Source organism: Camelus dromedarius, chromosome X (assembly GCF_036321535.1).
Source record: "Camelus dromedarius isolate mCamDro1 chromosome X, mCamDro1.pat, whole genome shotgun sequence".
NCBI classification, from domain to species: domain Eukaryota; kingdom Metazoa; phylum Chordata; class Mammalia; order Artiodactyla; family Camelidae; genus Camelus; species Camelus dromedarius.
Genome location: NC_087472.1, coordinates 89,360,440 through 89,375,686, shown reverse-complemented (window position 1 = coordinate 89,375,686; position 15,247 = coordinate 89,360,440). Strand labels below are relative to the sequence as shown.

General features: G+C 32.7%; 1 protein-coding gene across 9 annotated transcripts in view; it reads right to left on the bottom strand.

The window, feature by feature from the left end:
- The window catches only part of DMD (dystrophin), a 1,947,932-nt gene that overhangs the window by 1,493,717 nt on the left and 438,968 nt on the right, over nucleotides 1–15,247 (bottom strand). For all 9 annotated transcript variants that reach the window (XM_064483309.1, XM_031445593.2, XM_064483311.1 and 6 more), the window contains exons 3-4: nucleotides 13,241–13,333; nucleotides 11,822–11,899 (exon numbers count right to left, since the gene is read on the bottom strand). In XM_064483309.1, coding sequence (XP_064339379.1) covers nucleotides 11,822–11,899; nucleotides 13,241–13,333 — 171 coding nt within the window. The remainder of the gene's footprint in view (nucleotides 1–11,821; nucleotides 11,900–13,240; nucleotides 13,334–15,247) is intronic.

Below are 15,247 nucleotides of genomic sequence, written 5' to 3'. Positions count from 1 at the left end.
ATGCTGCAAATTCAATCTTATAAAATAATTTCACATAGAGTAAGATTATGAAAGGAACCATGAAATATCACCTTTAAAAGTCTGGGTGGATTTCCTTAACCAGAATCTTAAACAGTAACTAACATTCAGGGGAAAACCATGCATTGGAATTTATCATATAAACATCCCTCTTGATACTCAGACCTCATGAAGATATTCCTACATTCTATAAATTTGGTCCTTTCAGATCAATACATTTCTTTCTCATTAACTGTTTATAACTGAGAACTTTCTCCCAACATTCTAGACAAATAGGATTTGCTTTTTAAATGTGTTAAGAGCCTTTTATAAAACATCTGCCATCATGTAGTGAAGCTAAATAAACTTCTCCACATTGAAGAGAAATTCCTCAAGTATTTATATAATCCTTCCAAAAATAATGCATTCAAAAGATCAAAAATGCAGGAAAAGCAAAGAAGTTTCACTGCCCTGCAGCATGTGCTTTTATACTGTGTTCAAGATTTATATAAAATTTTAAGACTTATGGGCATAAACTATACCTTTTTCTTCCAGTGAAAGATACATGTATTGAATCTCTTATTAACTGATGAATGGTTCAATATAGACAACATAAAGAGTGGGCTGCATTGGCCACTGTGGTCTTGGCTCTCCATGAGCAGGTTTCCTTTCTTCCCTCCCATATCTCTGTATTCCAAAGATTACTTTTTATTTTATGCAATAGAAATTTGCATTGGAAAATACATTCCAAAAGCATATTTTGACCTATAATACATCCTAATATTTAGTTCTGGAAACTCATTATAAAGATACTATCCCTACCTTCAATGACTAAGCTTTACATATTTAGTCATTCATTGAATATTTTTCACCATCCACCATATGCCACCTATTAAGTGTTGAGGACAGAGACAGACTAAAGAATGGACTGTTTTATCAAATGGCTTAAAGACTAGTGAAATAAGTCAAAACGTCTCTATTTTGAATGTGTTTATGATAATCATACATCAGAAGATAATTCTTAACTGAGCTGTGGTTTTGTTTGTTTATACACTGCCTCTATGACGACAAAGATTTGAAGCAGTTAATTTTAAAAATCTCATAATGTTAATTAAACATAAACATTAAAGTGGTGAAGGAAAATTAAAACAAGTATAGCAAAACAGAAATTTCTGTGCAGGTACTCTTATTGAACATAAGATGCAGAACTAAACATTTTTGGCAAAGTAGCTCTTTAAACTAAACACAATTTTCTAGATGGGAGTATTATATACTAGAGGGCATCATCTATAAAACTGTCTTCAAAAATAATTTCACAACATAGAGTAAGGTAAAAGATGTATACACTTTCAATATAATATTATTTAACTTGAATTTTCACAAATATTATGTATCTTATACCTGGCAATACAGAGTGCCACTTTAATGACAAGAACCCTATATATCTACAGCTTTCCAGTCTTGAGGCATGTATACTGATTTCAAGGAAAAAAAAAAAACTTAGCAATAGCAACAACAAAAAATTTTAAGATAAGAGCATTTATTATAATGAGAAAAAATCAATTATAATTTGTAGCTATATTATATTATCCCGAAAGATCACCATGTGTACAAATCATAGTAAATGGTTACTTCAATTTTAAGTTGAATAGGCAAGGAAAAACATACTATTTTTCCCTTGATGCAAGAAATGAACAGGGTGGGGAGATAACTCACCTCATGAATTTATTTTCAAAGATAACTAGCTTTATTTTAAGAGGAATAATTTCACATTACATTAGAATGTAAATTTAAAGATTATATAATATGCTTGTGTATATTTTTATGTTCCACAGAAGAATATTTTGAAATATGTACAACTATTTCTATTAGTACATATCACAGACGACAACGTGGAACCTTGGAATCATTTGACAAAGATCCTGTAGTTAGTGAATGACAGAGTTAAATGGATATACGTCTTGAGGATCCTTAGAATGAACATATATAAGATGCAGACATTACAGGCCTACTGTGAGGACTCAGAATTTAATATAAGAAATAATATTTTACTGTAAATTAAAAATTTGTAATTTATATCTGAGCACTGGATTTTATGACTAATAAATGGAAGCAGTCTATATTCGGTCAAAGATATTATGTTCTGACATACCCCAAAATATATATTATATGGCTATTTAAGTTTCTGAATACTTAAAGGACACATAAAATACTAGTTTTAAAGAACACTTTAGAATCCTCTTTATCTAAGATCATATGCCAGGAAGAGTGAATACTGTATCATTTTTCAGATCAGTGACATTTGACAACCATTCAATCTAATTCAGTGATAGTTTACAATGATGTGATTAATTGAATATTTGAACATAACTGACATTTAAATTTTTACCCTAGGCTTTTTAAGTACTCACTTTGGATTTGTGGTGTAATAATGTACAACAATGATCTTTTTTTGTGCTATCACACATTGTACATTTGACGTTACTTGGGGAAATTTTGCCACTTTGTCATAGACGATGAGAGTAGTGTACTGAACATAATTATGAGATCTACAACTATGTCAGCTAATATTAAATCATATTAAATCAGTAAAGTGCCGGTATATGCCCAGGGTATAATTCAACACTGTATTTTTTGTCAGATTCTTTAAAATAATGGTGGAGTGCATTCTATGACTTCAAAAAAGCACTGGGATTCATAAAGTATACATATGGAAACCTTGGCGTGGAAGAAGAGGAAACAAATAGATCAGCAAATGAATGGAAGACAGGTATCATAACCCATCTGAAGGACAGTTTAAAACATCACAATCAAATCTCTCTACCTGATTTTTAATGGCTAAATTCCTTTACCAGTGAAAAAAACTAATCATTATTCAACTTCACATAAAATGATTAAAATTCAAATTTGTATTAGAGGAAATTCACTGACTGGAGATAAGTTACATCTAAGGGGGAAAAAAATCTATCAGTAAAGAAGCTTAAATGACCCACTAAATATTTCTTTTCATTTGAGAGAAGATGGGGTTAAAGACCTATAGAACTGAATTCAGAATGTCTGGTGAAGGAGACTACCCATAAACAAGAGTGGAGAAGGGCAAAGGAATGATAGAATGGCAGTGTGAGAGATGTTTCCATGTTATCTGAGATTTGTTCTATCTTCAACAAGTTACAAATAAACGGAAGCTGTGAATACGTTTTTATTTTGAGCTGGTGTTTAGACAAGCATAACCATTTGGCAGCATCATCCCCTATTTCACAAAATTTTGTACTTTCTTTTGTTTGCTTTTTTAAACCACAGCCAACTTTATTACAAATGAGCTTTGCTCTCAGCAAATATTGTGATAAAAATTTCACTGCACTTAGAAGTACTTTCTTCTCAATAAGTGGTTGTCAAAAATAAATTATTGATAGCAAGGATAACTTCATGCTAAAAATGCTACCACAGAGAATCCAAATCAGAACATAAACGTGGTATCAGAGCTCTACAAAGCTAAGTTGTAAGTGACATTAGACAGAGGATAGAAAGTTAGAAGTCAGGACATAGAAAAGAAAAGAAACTGAGGCACAGGGTCAAACTGAGTTGCTAGTTTAGAACTAGGGAATATGCTAAAACTAGTCATTTATGGCAGAGGGGGAGACCCTAGGGAGGAGGAGGAGAAGACAAAATGAATGACCTAAGAAGATCGTAAAACAACTCCAAAGTGTCCTTTCAAAAGGAAGCTTCTAACACGCTTTAACAAAAAGGGAGGGCTAATTTTTTTTTCAGGTCATTTTTAAAATTAGGTTTGTGAATAATGTGCAGAATTGGGAGCCACCTCATAATTTTCTATTAGCAATTACCAATTTCTTACAACTTTGAATAAACTTACCACTAGTTCCTTGGACTCAGAAGCCTTTGTGAAAGGTTTGCTGGTTTTGTTTCATGATTGCTCAAGTTCTTTTGGTTATTGATTAAAGTACTCTATATTCAACTGTGTTCATGTTTGTAATTTATGATTTTAAATAGAATATAATTGAATTTATTTGATTTTTATTATCAATACAGAGTTCTGTGTAGGTTCCACTTTTAGTTTCCATATCTCTTGTTATCTATTTTAAATATTTTCTATGTTTAAACTGCATATATTTGTTTTATTTCCCTATTTTTTCCAATTAAATTTATGAGATTAGTCTATTTTTTTATTTTATTACAAAGAACTAAGCTCTTAAATTTGTCTAGTGTGTCTTCTTTCTAACTAACTTATTTCTTCATTTATCTTTTATTTCCTATTTTCCTTAGAACATTTTTTTTCTTTTTGTAACATTTCTAGTTCAAAGGTTGAATTAATTTATCTTTTTTTTTTTTTTTTTTTAATGAAGATGAAAGCAAAGACAAAATTGAACCTCTGGGTAAAACCAAGGCCATTTGTCATGGGTTTTCTCATGGACTGCTTTATCTTACACAAATGTAGATTTGTACTCTTGGTTTCTTACATACATTTTAAATTAAATTGATTTTTCAATTGTTTATTTCTCGTGCTATATTATTATTATCAAAGATTATGCACTTCAAAAGTTCTTTTTATGTGTTTAATGGTATTTTTACTGCATTGTAGTATATTATCCTTTTTTTATTTGTACATATGCCAGGTATATTTTTTATATATTTATCTTTTCCTATGCCTTTAGTTAAGTCCTATAGCAGGGCAGAAGTTAAAGATACCTCTTAGCCTGTCTTCCTTTTCTGACTCTGGTGTTCCCCAGAAGCATAGGAAGGACCGTGACGTCAGTTGGTTCCAAAATCAGCCAGAAACCACCTCCACTCCCTGTCAGCAAATGGGGGAGATGGTATGGCCTCAAAAGTGAATGGCATCCACATGCATCTAGTAAGGTTGGGCCATAGCTGACATTAGGGCTCTCAATGTAGAGATTCTCAAGTCCTCTTTCGACCAGAAAAAAATAAAAATAAAAATAGAGAAAGAGCTAAAATGCTGGGTTTTCTCTGTTTTTTTCCCCCTCCCACATTCTTCACTCTTCCTTTGTTTGAGATGACTCATCTAGTATGAGATGACTCCACCATCTGGGATTTCTTACCCTCTGGCTTCTGGTTGGGTTCAACCAATGCATACCATTGGCAGAACATTAAACATAAAGAGAATTAGATGAAGAGGCTAAAGTATCAATCTTCTCCCAACTCCCCCAACAGGCCATGATATGAGAGTAACTGTATTCTTTAGGAACATATGGTTGCAGGTGCTGTCCAGTGGACCTACTCCTAAAGTTAGAGCTTTCACTGGTTTAAGGTAAACAGCTTTTTTGTCTTTTTAGGTTTAGAAGTAGTAAAGGCTAAACTCATGCTAGTCCCTGAATGCTTCACCATTGTTGGTTCCTTTAATCCTGGCCACATTTCTGTATATATTCCTTTTATTACAGTCTATTCAACTTTGTCTTTGCATAGGCTTTCCGATTAATTCCAGGACTGTTAATGATACACGTGGCTTCATGAGATGACTTGGGCTTGGATGGTGACTATATCACTGTATAATTCAATTGGCTAAAAACGAACAGCCTTTTTCTGCCTATAAAAGGCACCACATGAGTCTACTGATCTCTGGACATGCCCGTGAGAAAGTGAAGATTATTCCTAATAATGACAAAGTTAGAATTTTCTGAATGCCAGTTTGGGAGCTCAGATTTGGATTTGCTTCATTTAGATGAAATTATAAACTATTGTTTCTCTATTACACTTTTTCCCACACTCAGTCTTTCTCACCTACTGAGTCCTGTTTCTAAATGCTTCTAAAACCTCAAGGTTTTTTATCCCACTGCCTGGACCATTTTCTTATAGATAATCCCAAGGCTCACTCCTTTACTTCCTTCCAGTCTTTACCAATATGACAAGCTAACCAAAGGTCTTCCCACATATCCTATTCTGTTAATCTCTTCTTTATTCATGTATCTATCACATGTTATCTAAACATTCATATATATATATATATATATAATGCCCTCTGATATGAGATTCTGAACTCCATGACATAAAGGATTGTGTTTGTTCTGATCACTGACTGCAGTGTTTGTATAATCTAGAATACAACCTGACATATAGTAGACACTCAATAAATAATTCACTGAATGCAAATTTACTAACATTATTCTGTTTTAGGTATGATTACTCAAAATCTCCAATCAATGCTTCTTATACTTCATTCTAATTTGAGAATTCGTGATTTTTAAAAGGAAATTTGAAATAGTTCTATTTACTATTTTACTTAATATTGCTGATTTATTTATATCCCACCCCAGGTTCATTTATATTCATCTGACATAGAGCATCCAAGTCCATTTTTAGGAAAAAATCCTGCTCTAGAGCATTCCCTGATTTAACTGTTTATTCTTTACGGTAAAAATCAGAGACAAACATGTACCTTCGAATATTTTCCATTTCTTTTGTACCTTTATTACAAAACAATGGAGAAATATAAAATGATAATACATTTACTTTAGAGCATTTGTATTCTGTGTCTTTTGGCCTAGGGCTAACTCAGGTAAAGGTTATTTCAACTCTAGGTTTTGGTTTATACTGAAAAATGTTTTACTTGAGATTCTGTCCTTTAACACAGAGACCTCAGTTATATGCCATTCCCTGTTAGGGTCCTGGCTCAAATAGCACCTTCGTGAAATTTGCTCTTGAAGGGGCTCTTTGTCCAATTTAACCCCATTTTGAGGTCTTTCCCTGCTAAAACATTGGAAGATTCTCAAGATTTTCTATCTCAGTAAGAAATACAACCTTCTAAGGAAAGATCTATAAATTAAATTAATCACATTCTAACTTTGTATATTCATTTATCACATTTTATTAAACCATTTCATGATAAAATACAGGGTCTATGGGTCTATGGTCATATTGATGAATATAGCCATAATTTGGAGTTTGGGAGGTTGTAACATCAGGTTTCCTTTCCCTTCATATATGCCTCTTTTTAAACTTTAAGAAATGTTATAGCCTACATACAGAAAAATATACTTAAGTGTACAGCTTGATAAATTTTCTCAAAGCAAATGCACCTGTGTGACAACCACCAGGTCAAAACATGGAATATCTTCAAAACGTCCAAAGATCCCGTCCTGCACTAAAATCTAACCACTCTTTTGACTTTTAAACCTATGGAAATACTTCACCTATTTTTGAAATTTTTAATTAAAAAAGAGTATAGCAAATGGTGTTGGGAAAACTGGACAACTGCATGTAAATCAATGAAGTTAGAATACTCCCTCACACCATACACAAACATAAACTCAAAATGACTTAAAGACTTAAACATATGACAAGACAATATAAACCTCTTAGAAGAAAACATAGGCAAAACATTTCTGACATAGATTCCAGCAATGTTCTCCTAGGACAATCTATGCAAGGAATAGGAATGAAAGCAAAAATAAACAAATGGGACCTAATTAAACTTGTAAGCTTTTGCACAGCAAAGGAAACCACAAGCAAAACAAAAAGACAACCTACAGAATGAGAGAAAATATTTGCAAATAATGAGACTGACAAGGGCTTAATTGCAGAATATATAAACAGCTCATACAATTTAATAAAAAAAAAAAAATCAAAAAATGGGCAGACCTAAACAAGCAATTCTCCAATGAAAACATACAAATGTCCAATAGGCACAAGAAAAGATGCTCAATATCACTAATTATCAGAGAAATGCAAATCAGAACTACAATGAGGTATCACCTCACACCAGTCAGAATGACCATCATTCAAAAGTCCACAAACAATAAATGCTGGAGAGGGTATGGAGAAAAAGGAACCCTCCTACACTGTTGGTGGGAATATAATTTGGTGCAGCCATTATGGAAAACAGTATGGAGATTCCGCAAAAGATTAAAAATAGACTTACCATATGATCCAACAATCCTACTCATGGGCATGTATTCAGAGCAAACCTTAATTCAAAAAGATACATGTACCCCAATGTTCACAGAAGCACTATTTACAATAACCAAGACATGGAAACAACTTAAATGTCCATTGAAAGATGAATGGATAAAGAAGCTGTGGTATATTTATATAATGGAATACTACTCAGCCATAAAAAAGAATGAAATAATGCCATTTGCAGCAACATGGATGGATCTGGAGAATGTCATTCTAAGTGAAATAAGCCAGAAAGAGAAAGAAAAATACTATATGATATCATTCATATGTGGAATCTAAAAAAAAAAGACAAACTTATTTACAAAACAGAAACAGACTCACAGACATAGAAAACAGACTTATGGTTACCAGGGAGGGAAGTGGGTGGGAAGGGATAAATTGGGAGTTCAAGATTTGCAGATACTAACTACTATATATAAAATAGATAAACAACAAGTTTATACTGTATAGCAAAGGGAACTATACTCAATATCTTGTAATAACTTATGATTAAAAAGAATATGAAAATGAATATATATATGTTCTTATATGACTGAAGTATTGTGCTGTACACAAGAAATGACACAACATTGTAAACTGACTGTACTTCGATAAAAATGTATTTTTTAAAAAAGGTTATAAGAAAAAATACAGTAGGTATACTTTCATGTGTCACTTCTTTTCCTCAGATCTCCTTCAGGAACTTGATCTATCTTGTGTACTATGTGTAGCTATCATTTGTTCACTTTCATTCTAATTTTGGCTATTACAAATGAAGCTGCTATGAACATTCTTTCATATAAATAGAAGAATATTATAGATATAGATATAGATATAGATATAGATATAGATATATAGGCAAACATAGAAATATATTTCTGTTATAAGCCAAGGAATGAAATTATTGGGTCATAAGAACTGTGTATTTTCATCACATTTAGTATATAATGCCAAACTATTTACAATGGTTGTCTGAATTACATTTCCACCAGTTAGTTGTGAGAGTTCAGATTATTCCATACCCTCATCTACACTTGACATCATGAGTCTAATTTTAGCCTTTTTTGTGAGTATGTACTGATAACTCATTGCAATTTTCATTTCCCCAATTACTGCTGAGGTTAAACATATTTTCTTATTATTCTTGAACTTCTAAACATCCTCTTTTGTGAAATTTTTCTTCAAGTTTGTTGCCCATATTTTTATTGGATTTTTTTCTCATTTTGTAAAACAAAATTTAAAAAATAAACTACAAGATGAACAAGTTTATACTGTACAGCACAGGGAACTATATTAGAATATCTTGTAGTAAGTTATGGCTAAAAAGAATATGAAAATGAATATATGTTCCTATATGACTGAAGTATTGTGCTATACACCAGAAATTGACACATTGTAAACTGACTGTACTTCAATAAAAATATATTAAAAAAAGCAATCAACTACATAATAAGAGAGTAAAAAATAAGTACATACCATGATTTCCATTATAGAAAATTGGAAATAATATACTATAAAATTAATTTTAATTTTAATTGGGCAATAATAATTTTCTTAGTTAATATTTTATTATGAATAAAGGTAGTATTTATAAAGGAAAAAATAAACTACAGAAGAAAATAGCAGGAGAAACTTGATATACTCAATAGTGTAAGTGTCAGTTCTTCCCAAATTGATCTACAGATTTAACTCAATATTGATCATATTCAAAAGAAGATTTATGTGGAAAGTAAAAAGATGACTGTAAAATGAACACAGAAATACAAAGGGCCAATATAGCCAAGAAAATACTGAATAAGAAAAAAGTGGGAGAAACCAGTGCACCAGATAAGAAGTTATATTATAAAACTGCAGTATTCCACATGGCATGGTATTCATGCACGTGTAGACAAATAGAACAATGGAAGTGAATTGAAGTCTAGAAATAAAACTACGTATGTATTGAAAAATTTTTATGATACAGTACTGGAGAGCAATGGGCAAGCAACATTCTTTTCAATAAGTGGTGTTGTGATTTTGATTCTAAGTGAAAAAAAAACTGAATCAACCCATTCCTCATACCATATACAATAATCAATATAGATCCAACTTCAAATGGTAAAATAATAAAACTTACATGGATAACTAAAAACATGTTATACCATAATGGCTTTTGGCAGGCAAATATTTCTTAAACAAGACATAAAATTATTTACGGTGAAAGTTTATAAAAATGAACTACATCAAAATGAAGAACTTCTTTTTCTCAAAGATAAAGTGAGTTAAAAATTTAATCCACAGAGAAGTAAAATATATTTGCAATAAATACAACTAAGGACTCAAAATCCAGAAAATAAAAACAACTCATAATTTTTATGAAGTCCAAGTTAATTTTTTTCTGGGTTTGAATCATGTCTTTGGTTTCACATCTAAGAGGTATCTGGTTATTCCCAAAGGCACAGAGATTTTCTTTTATGGCTTTTCTATTTTATTGTCAGGATGTCTTCTGGTCCTATGTTGAAAATTGTGCAATTAACAATTATAATATGTACAGAGAAACCCACAAATTCGTAATTTATAATCAGTATGTGAAAAAAAGAAACTCTTATCAAAAAATAAAATCTATAGCTACCCTAATCCACTACTTTAGAGGTGATCCAAGAGCCTGTGTTTTAAGATGACATTTTCTTAGTGGGAACATATCAACTAGTTCATACAGACTGAATCTAATTATTCTTTGAATTTTCTGCTGTTTTCCTTGTTCTTATACTTTGTAATGGAACATGAGGAATTGATATTTAAAAAGATATTTTCTTTGTGTAAGTTTCCAATATTGTTAAAACGTTTTCTTAATTTATATGATACTGGTCTGTAGGACTAATAATAAGCCAAGCATTCCATAGGCTATCTTATTCTGCTGCAGAAAATTTGAAAATATAGTTAATCACATCAGGAAAATAATAAAAATACATGCTTGTGAAAATTTTTATAGGTTAAATATGGCCATAATCTTTCATAAAATTGACCAATTGCTACATAGCCTTCACTTCCATTTCCAGAGTGATGTCCTCTCCCTGCCAGATGAACTGAGCAATATTTGGGGGAGTATACATCATTACTGATCTATCACTAATTATGGTTATTTTAAGAGCATGTGATCAATTATTTGAATTTATCCTTGAAAGAGAGATGTAATGCAATTAGGAAGCTACTAAAAGTGCCTGGTAAATGTACTGCACAATTAGAAAGATTGTAGGAAGTTAATAAGAAAGGAGGGCTGCCTCCAATGTCATGATAGAGGGGAGGAATCTCAAAGTCACTCTAAGGAGACAAGAACTCCTTTAATCTACACAGTTGTTGAGGTTATGAATGTAGACTTCTTCAAATACCACACATATATTTCCTTCTAGTTAAACTAAATTAAACTTAGGAAGAGAAAAAATATTTACAGATCTTACGCTGAGTTGAAATAGTGATTTTTCTGGGTAACTTTCATACTTGGATGTGTTGTCTAATAAATGTTGCCTTAATTCAAACTATATCCTCACCATATGTGAACATATTTTATGCATAAAAAATAATAATCAGCCTAGTAGAAGCCATTTTTTGCACGAAACACTGCCGTAAGGAACTGAGTTCACCACAGGACTTAATCTGTCTACCAAACAGAAGTCAAGTGAAATCTGAAAACAACACAAAGCAGCCAATAAGGGCTGGGTCACGCCTTTCCCTGCTCCCCGTGGCTGCATGCATTTACTTCCTGAATCACATTAGCCACAAGCAGACGCACAGGAAGTAGAACACATGCTCTGATAATAACTTCTTTGATTTACAAGAGAACTTGAGATGGTCTCTCTGTATTTGGGGCCAAAGCCCTCACTCAAACATTAAGCATGCTGTCTCATGGTATCTAGATTCTGCCCAGGGCACTACTTACATTATTTTTCTGCAAGACCTGCAGTGCCTTGTTGACATTGTTCAGGGCATGAACTCTTGTGGATCCTTTTTCTTTTGGCTGAAAACAAAATGAAACAGTGTTGACTGCCCAGCAGAGAGAAGGACAATCTACCAGAAATGAAACAATTTATACATTTCACTTCTAAATTCAAATCTTTGAAATGAGCCCAGGCTGGGAGGCATTAATATAAAGAATTTAAGTGCTTTGGGTTAATTGTCCTTGTCATAAGAGTTTCTTAGCACGAATCAACTATTCCTCAAGAAAAAAAGATAGCTTTTTTTTAACGAAAGCAAGTTTGGTTACGATCTCTCCTTCATTCTACAGCCCAGTTGCATGATCACCAAGAGGAACATCAGCCTGCATAAGGACATGTGTGAGTTAATTCCCACACTTTTAAGAAAAGTTCAAGAGATTCGAGCCTAGCAAAATTCTACAGTGCCAAATAGTCTTAAAGGAAAGTATTTCTGTCAATATTACCTTAATTGTCTTAGTCACTAAAGCTCAAAACCTCAATCATCATTCTCTAACCCTCATTCTCAATCCCCAAAGTCTTATCTTGTTCTGTAATTTTTAAATTAACATTTGCATAGCATATTACAATATATGGATTAACTCATTCAGTTGTGGAGTTTTATAAATTCTACCATTATGATACATGCCATATTTACTCCTAAATGAGATGTGCCCTCCTAGAAAAATTTTAAGTGCATAATACAATACTGTTAACCATAGACACAATGCTGTAGACCAGATCTCCGGAATTTTTCATCTTGCATGACTGAAACTTTACACTTATTGAACAGCAACTCTTCATTTTCCATATCTCATGTTAAGTGTTCTTAAATCCTAAGAGTTCTCATCACAAGGAGAATATATTTTTCCAATTTCTGTAATTTTGCACCTATATGAGATGATGGATGTTCACTAAACTTATTGTGATAATCATTTCATGATGTAAGTCAAATCATTATGCTCTACACCTTAAACCTGTACAGCACTGTAAGTCAATTATATCTCAGTAAAACTGAAAAGAGAAAAAAGAAAAAAGACTGAAAAAATAAATGAAATTCAACTTGAAAGGTCATTATGTATAAAAGCCTTATAAAAAGGCATTCAATAACAAAGATACCAAATAATAGGAAATAATATTTGTTAAATAACAAATTATATTACTGAAAATTTCACCTTCTTGTTCTGCATATGATAGAAGATGCAAAAACAAAAATAATACTGCAAGATTACTTTATTTAGGAATAGGTCCTCTATTGCTACTTAAATCAGTAATTAGTAAATTAGTGAATTTTACTGGATCTCATAAAACTACACATGGTTTGCTTCTGGCCCAAAATCCTTCTGAGGTTAATGTGAACTTTCTTTTAAATACTGTAAGTCACATACCAGTTTTTGCCCTGTCAGGCCTTCAAGAAGGTCTAGGAGGCATCTACCATCCTGCAGGTCACTGAAGAGGTTTTCTATGTGCTGTTTCCCAAACTGAAATTAGAAATACACCCAATTAAATAAAGCACGCTTCCAGTGATCCATTTCCACAATTATACCCTTTAAAATTTAAAGCTATATTTAAGAATATTTAATGCATCTAATTCTTAATCTACCAAGGGCGATTAATGAAAAGAGATCCTCCAAGTAAAACACAAAAACCAATATATCATCATTAGGTCAAATCTACTTAAATACGTATTTTTTAATTGAAGTACAGTCAATTACAATGTGTCTATCTCTGGTATATAGCACAGTATCCCCGTCATGCAGAAATACAGATATATATATACATATACAGACATATATTTGTTTTCATTTTTTTTTCCATTAAAGGTTATTACAAGATATTGAAATAGTTCCCTGTGCTATACAGAAGAAACTTTTAAAAAATCTATTTTTATATATAGCGGCTAACATTTATAAATCTCAAACTCCCAAATTTTTCCCCTCCTACCTCCTTTCCCCAGTAACCATAAGACTGTTTACTAAGTCTGCGTCTGTTTCTATTCTGTAGATGAGATAATAGTGTCCCTTTTTTTTTTTCAACAAGAGTGGGACATCTGAAGCCTAATTGATCTAATTAACTCAAATTTTTGAATGCTGATTCTATGAAGGAGAGAAAAAAATGTAAATTATCAGGCATTTGGGCCCCGTGGAGGGAGAAGCAAAGACACAAAGAAACAAAGACCACAAACAATTGGCCTTCGGTGGGTACGTAAGACATAATCATGTTGTGTACTTGGAAATATACACAGTCACAGAGTGCTCACCATCCTTCACCCACAGAACATGCTTTTCTCCACAAAGACATTTTGCATTGGGTTATTTTGCATGCTGCCTCATTCTTGTATCAAAGGGCTCAAATTTTAGAAAGATATGATTTAAATTAAGTTGAACAAGGCTGGTGAAAGTTTTTCATCTCTGTCTCGCTTCTTTACTTGGAAATTATATTGAAGAAAAATAATAGATACTAATAATATCTAACATTTTTGGAGTAACTATTCATGAGAAAAACTCCACTAAGTAAGGTGATCTTGTGATTTTTGTGTCATTTCTGTGAGGTCTGTGATAATATACTCATCTTACAGATGAGACAAAGAGGTTGAACATGTGGCCCTTTGTTACAAAACTGGAAGATGAGGAAGCCAAGATTTTGGCCCAGATCTGTCTAACTCCTCGGACTCATGTTCTTTCTATTTTATCATGCTGCTTCCTTGGCCTTTTCTTCCTTCCACTTGATTATCTTTCAAACATTTTATTTCTTCTGTCATGCCTCCAAATATTTTCTTTTTCTGGTTTAAAACCTCCACTCCAGTCATATGAAATCATACACAACTCTTTCACCACCCCAGTTATCAAGAAAGCTCTATTTTATCAATGACAGATGTTTATTGAACACCAATAAACCTGGGCGAGGTGCTAGAGCATACACTAATAAATCAGAGGGACGTGACCCTGGCCCTTGTGGAACTCTGAGTCGAGCAGGGAAAACAAATATTCCTAAAAGGTGATACTACTTAGAAGCAGTAAAAGGAACCCAGTGCCCATAGTCTAGGGATCAGGATACTTTCCTCGAAATGTCAGGTGATGGGTCTAACATTAGCCTTCGGGTACTGGGCATCCATTCCTTCGATCACACACAAACTTCAAATTTTACAGAGGTCAAGAAAATCAAGAAAAGCGCTGGTTTTCAGCAAAAGATACTTCTGAAGCTTCCAAGATTTAAGACAGAGGATTCAGGCTCTCCTGCAGGCCTGTAGGCGAGGTAGCCATGTCCATGACAAGTCCTGTCAGAGCCTAAGTGTTTCACTTAATGAGAACACTGACCACTGCAAGAAATCCACCAGTCCTTCTACATCCAGCTTTGGGAATTGAGCCACATATGTGTTTTGACAAAGATAACTA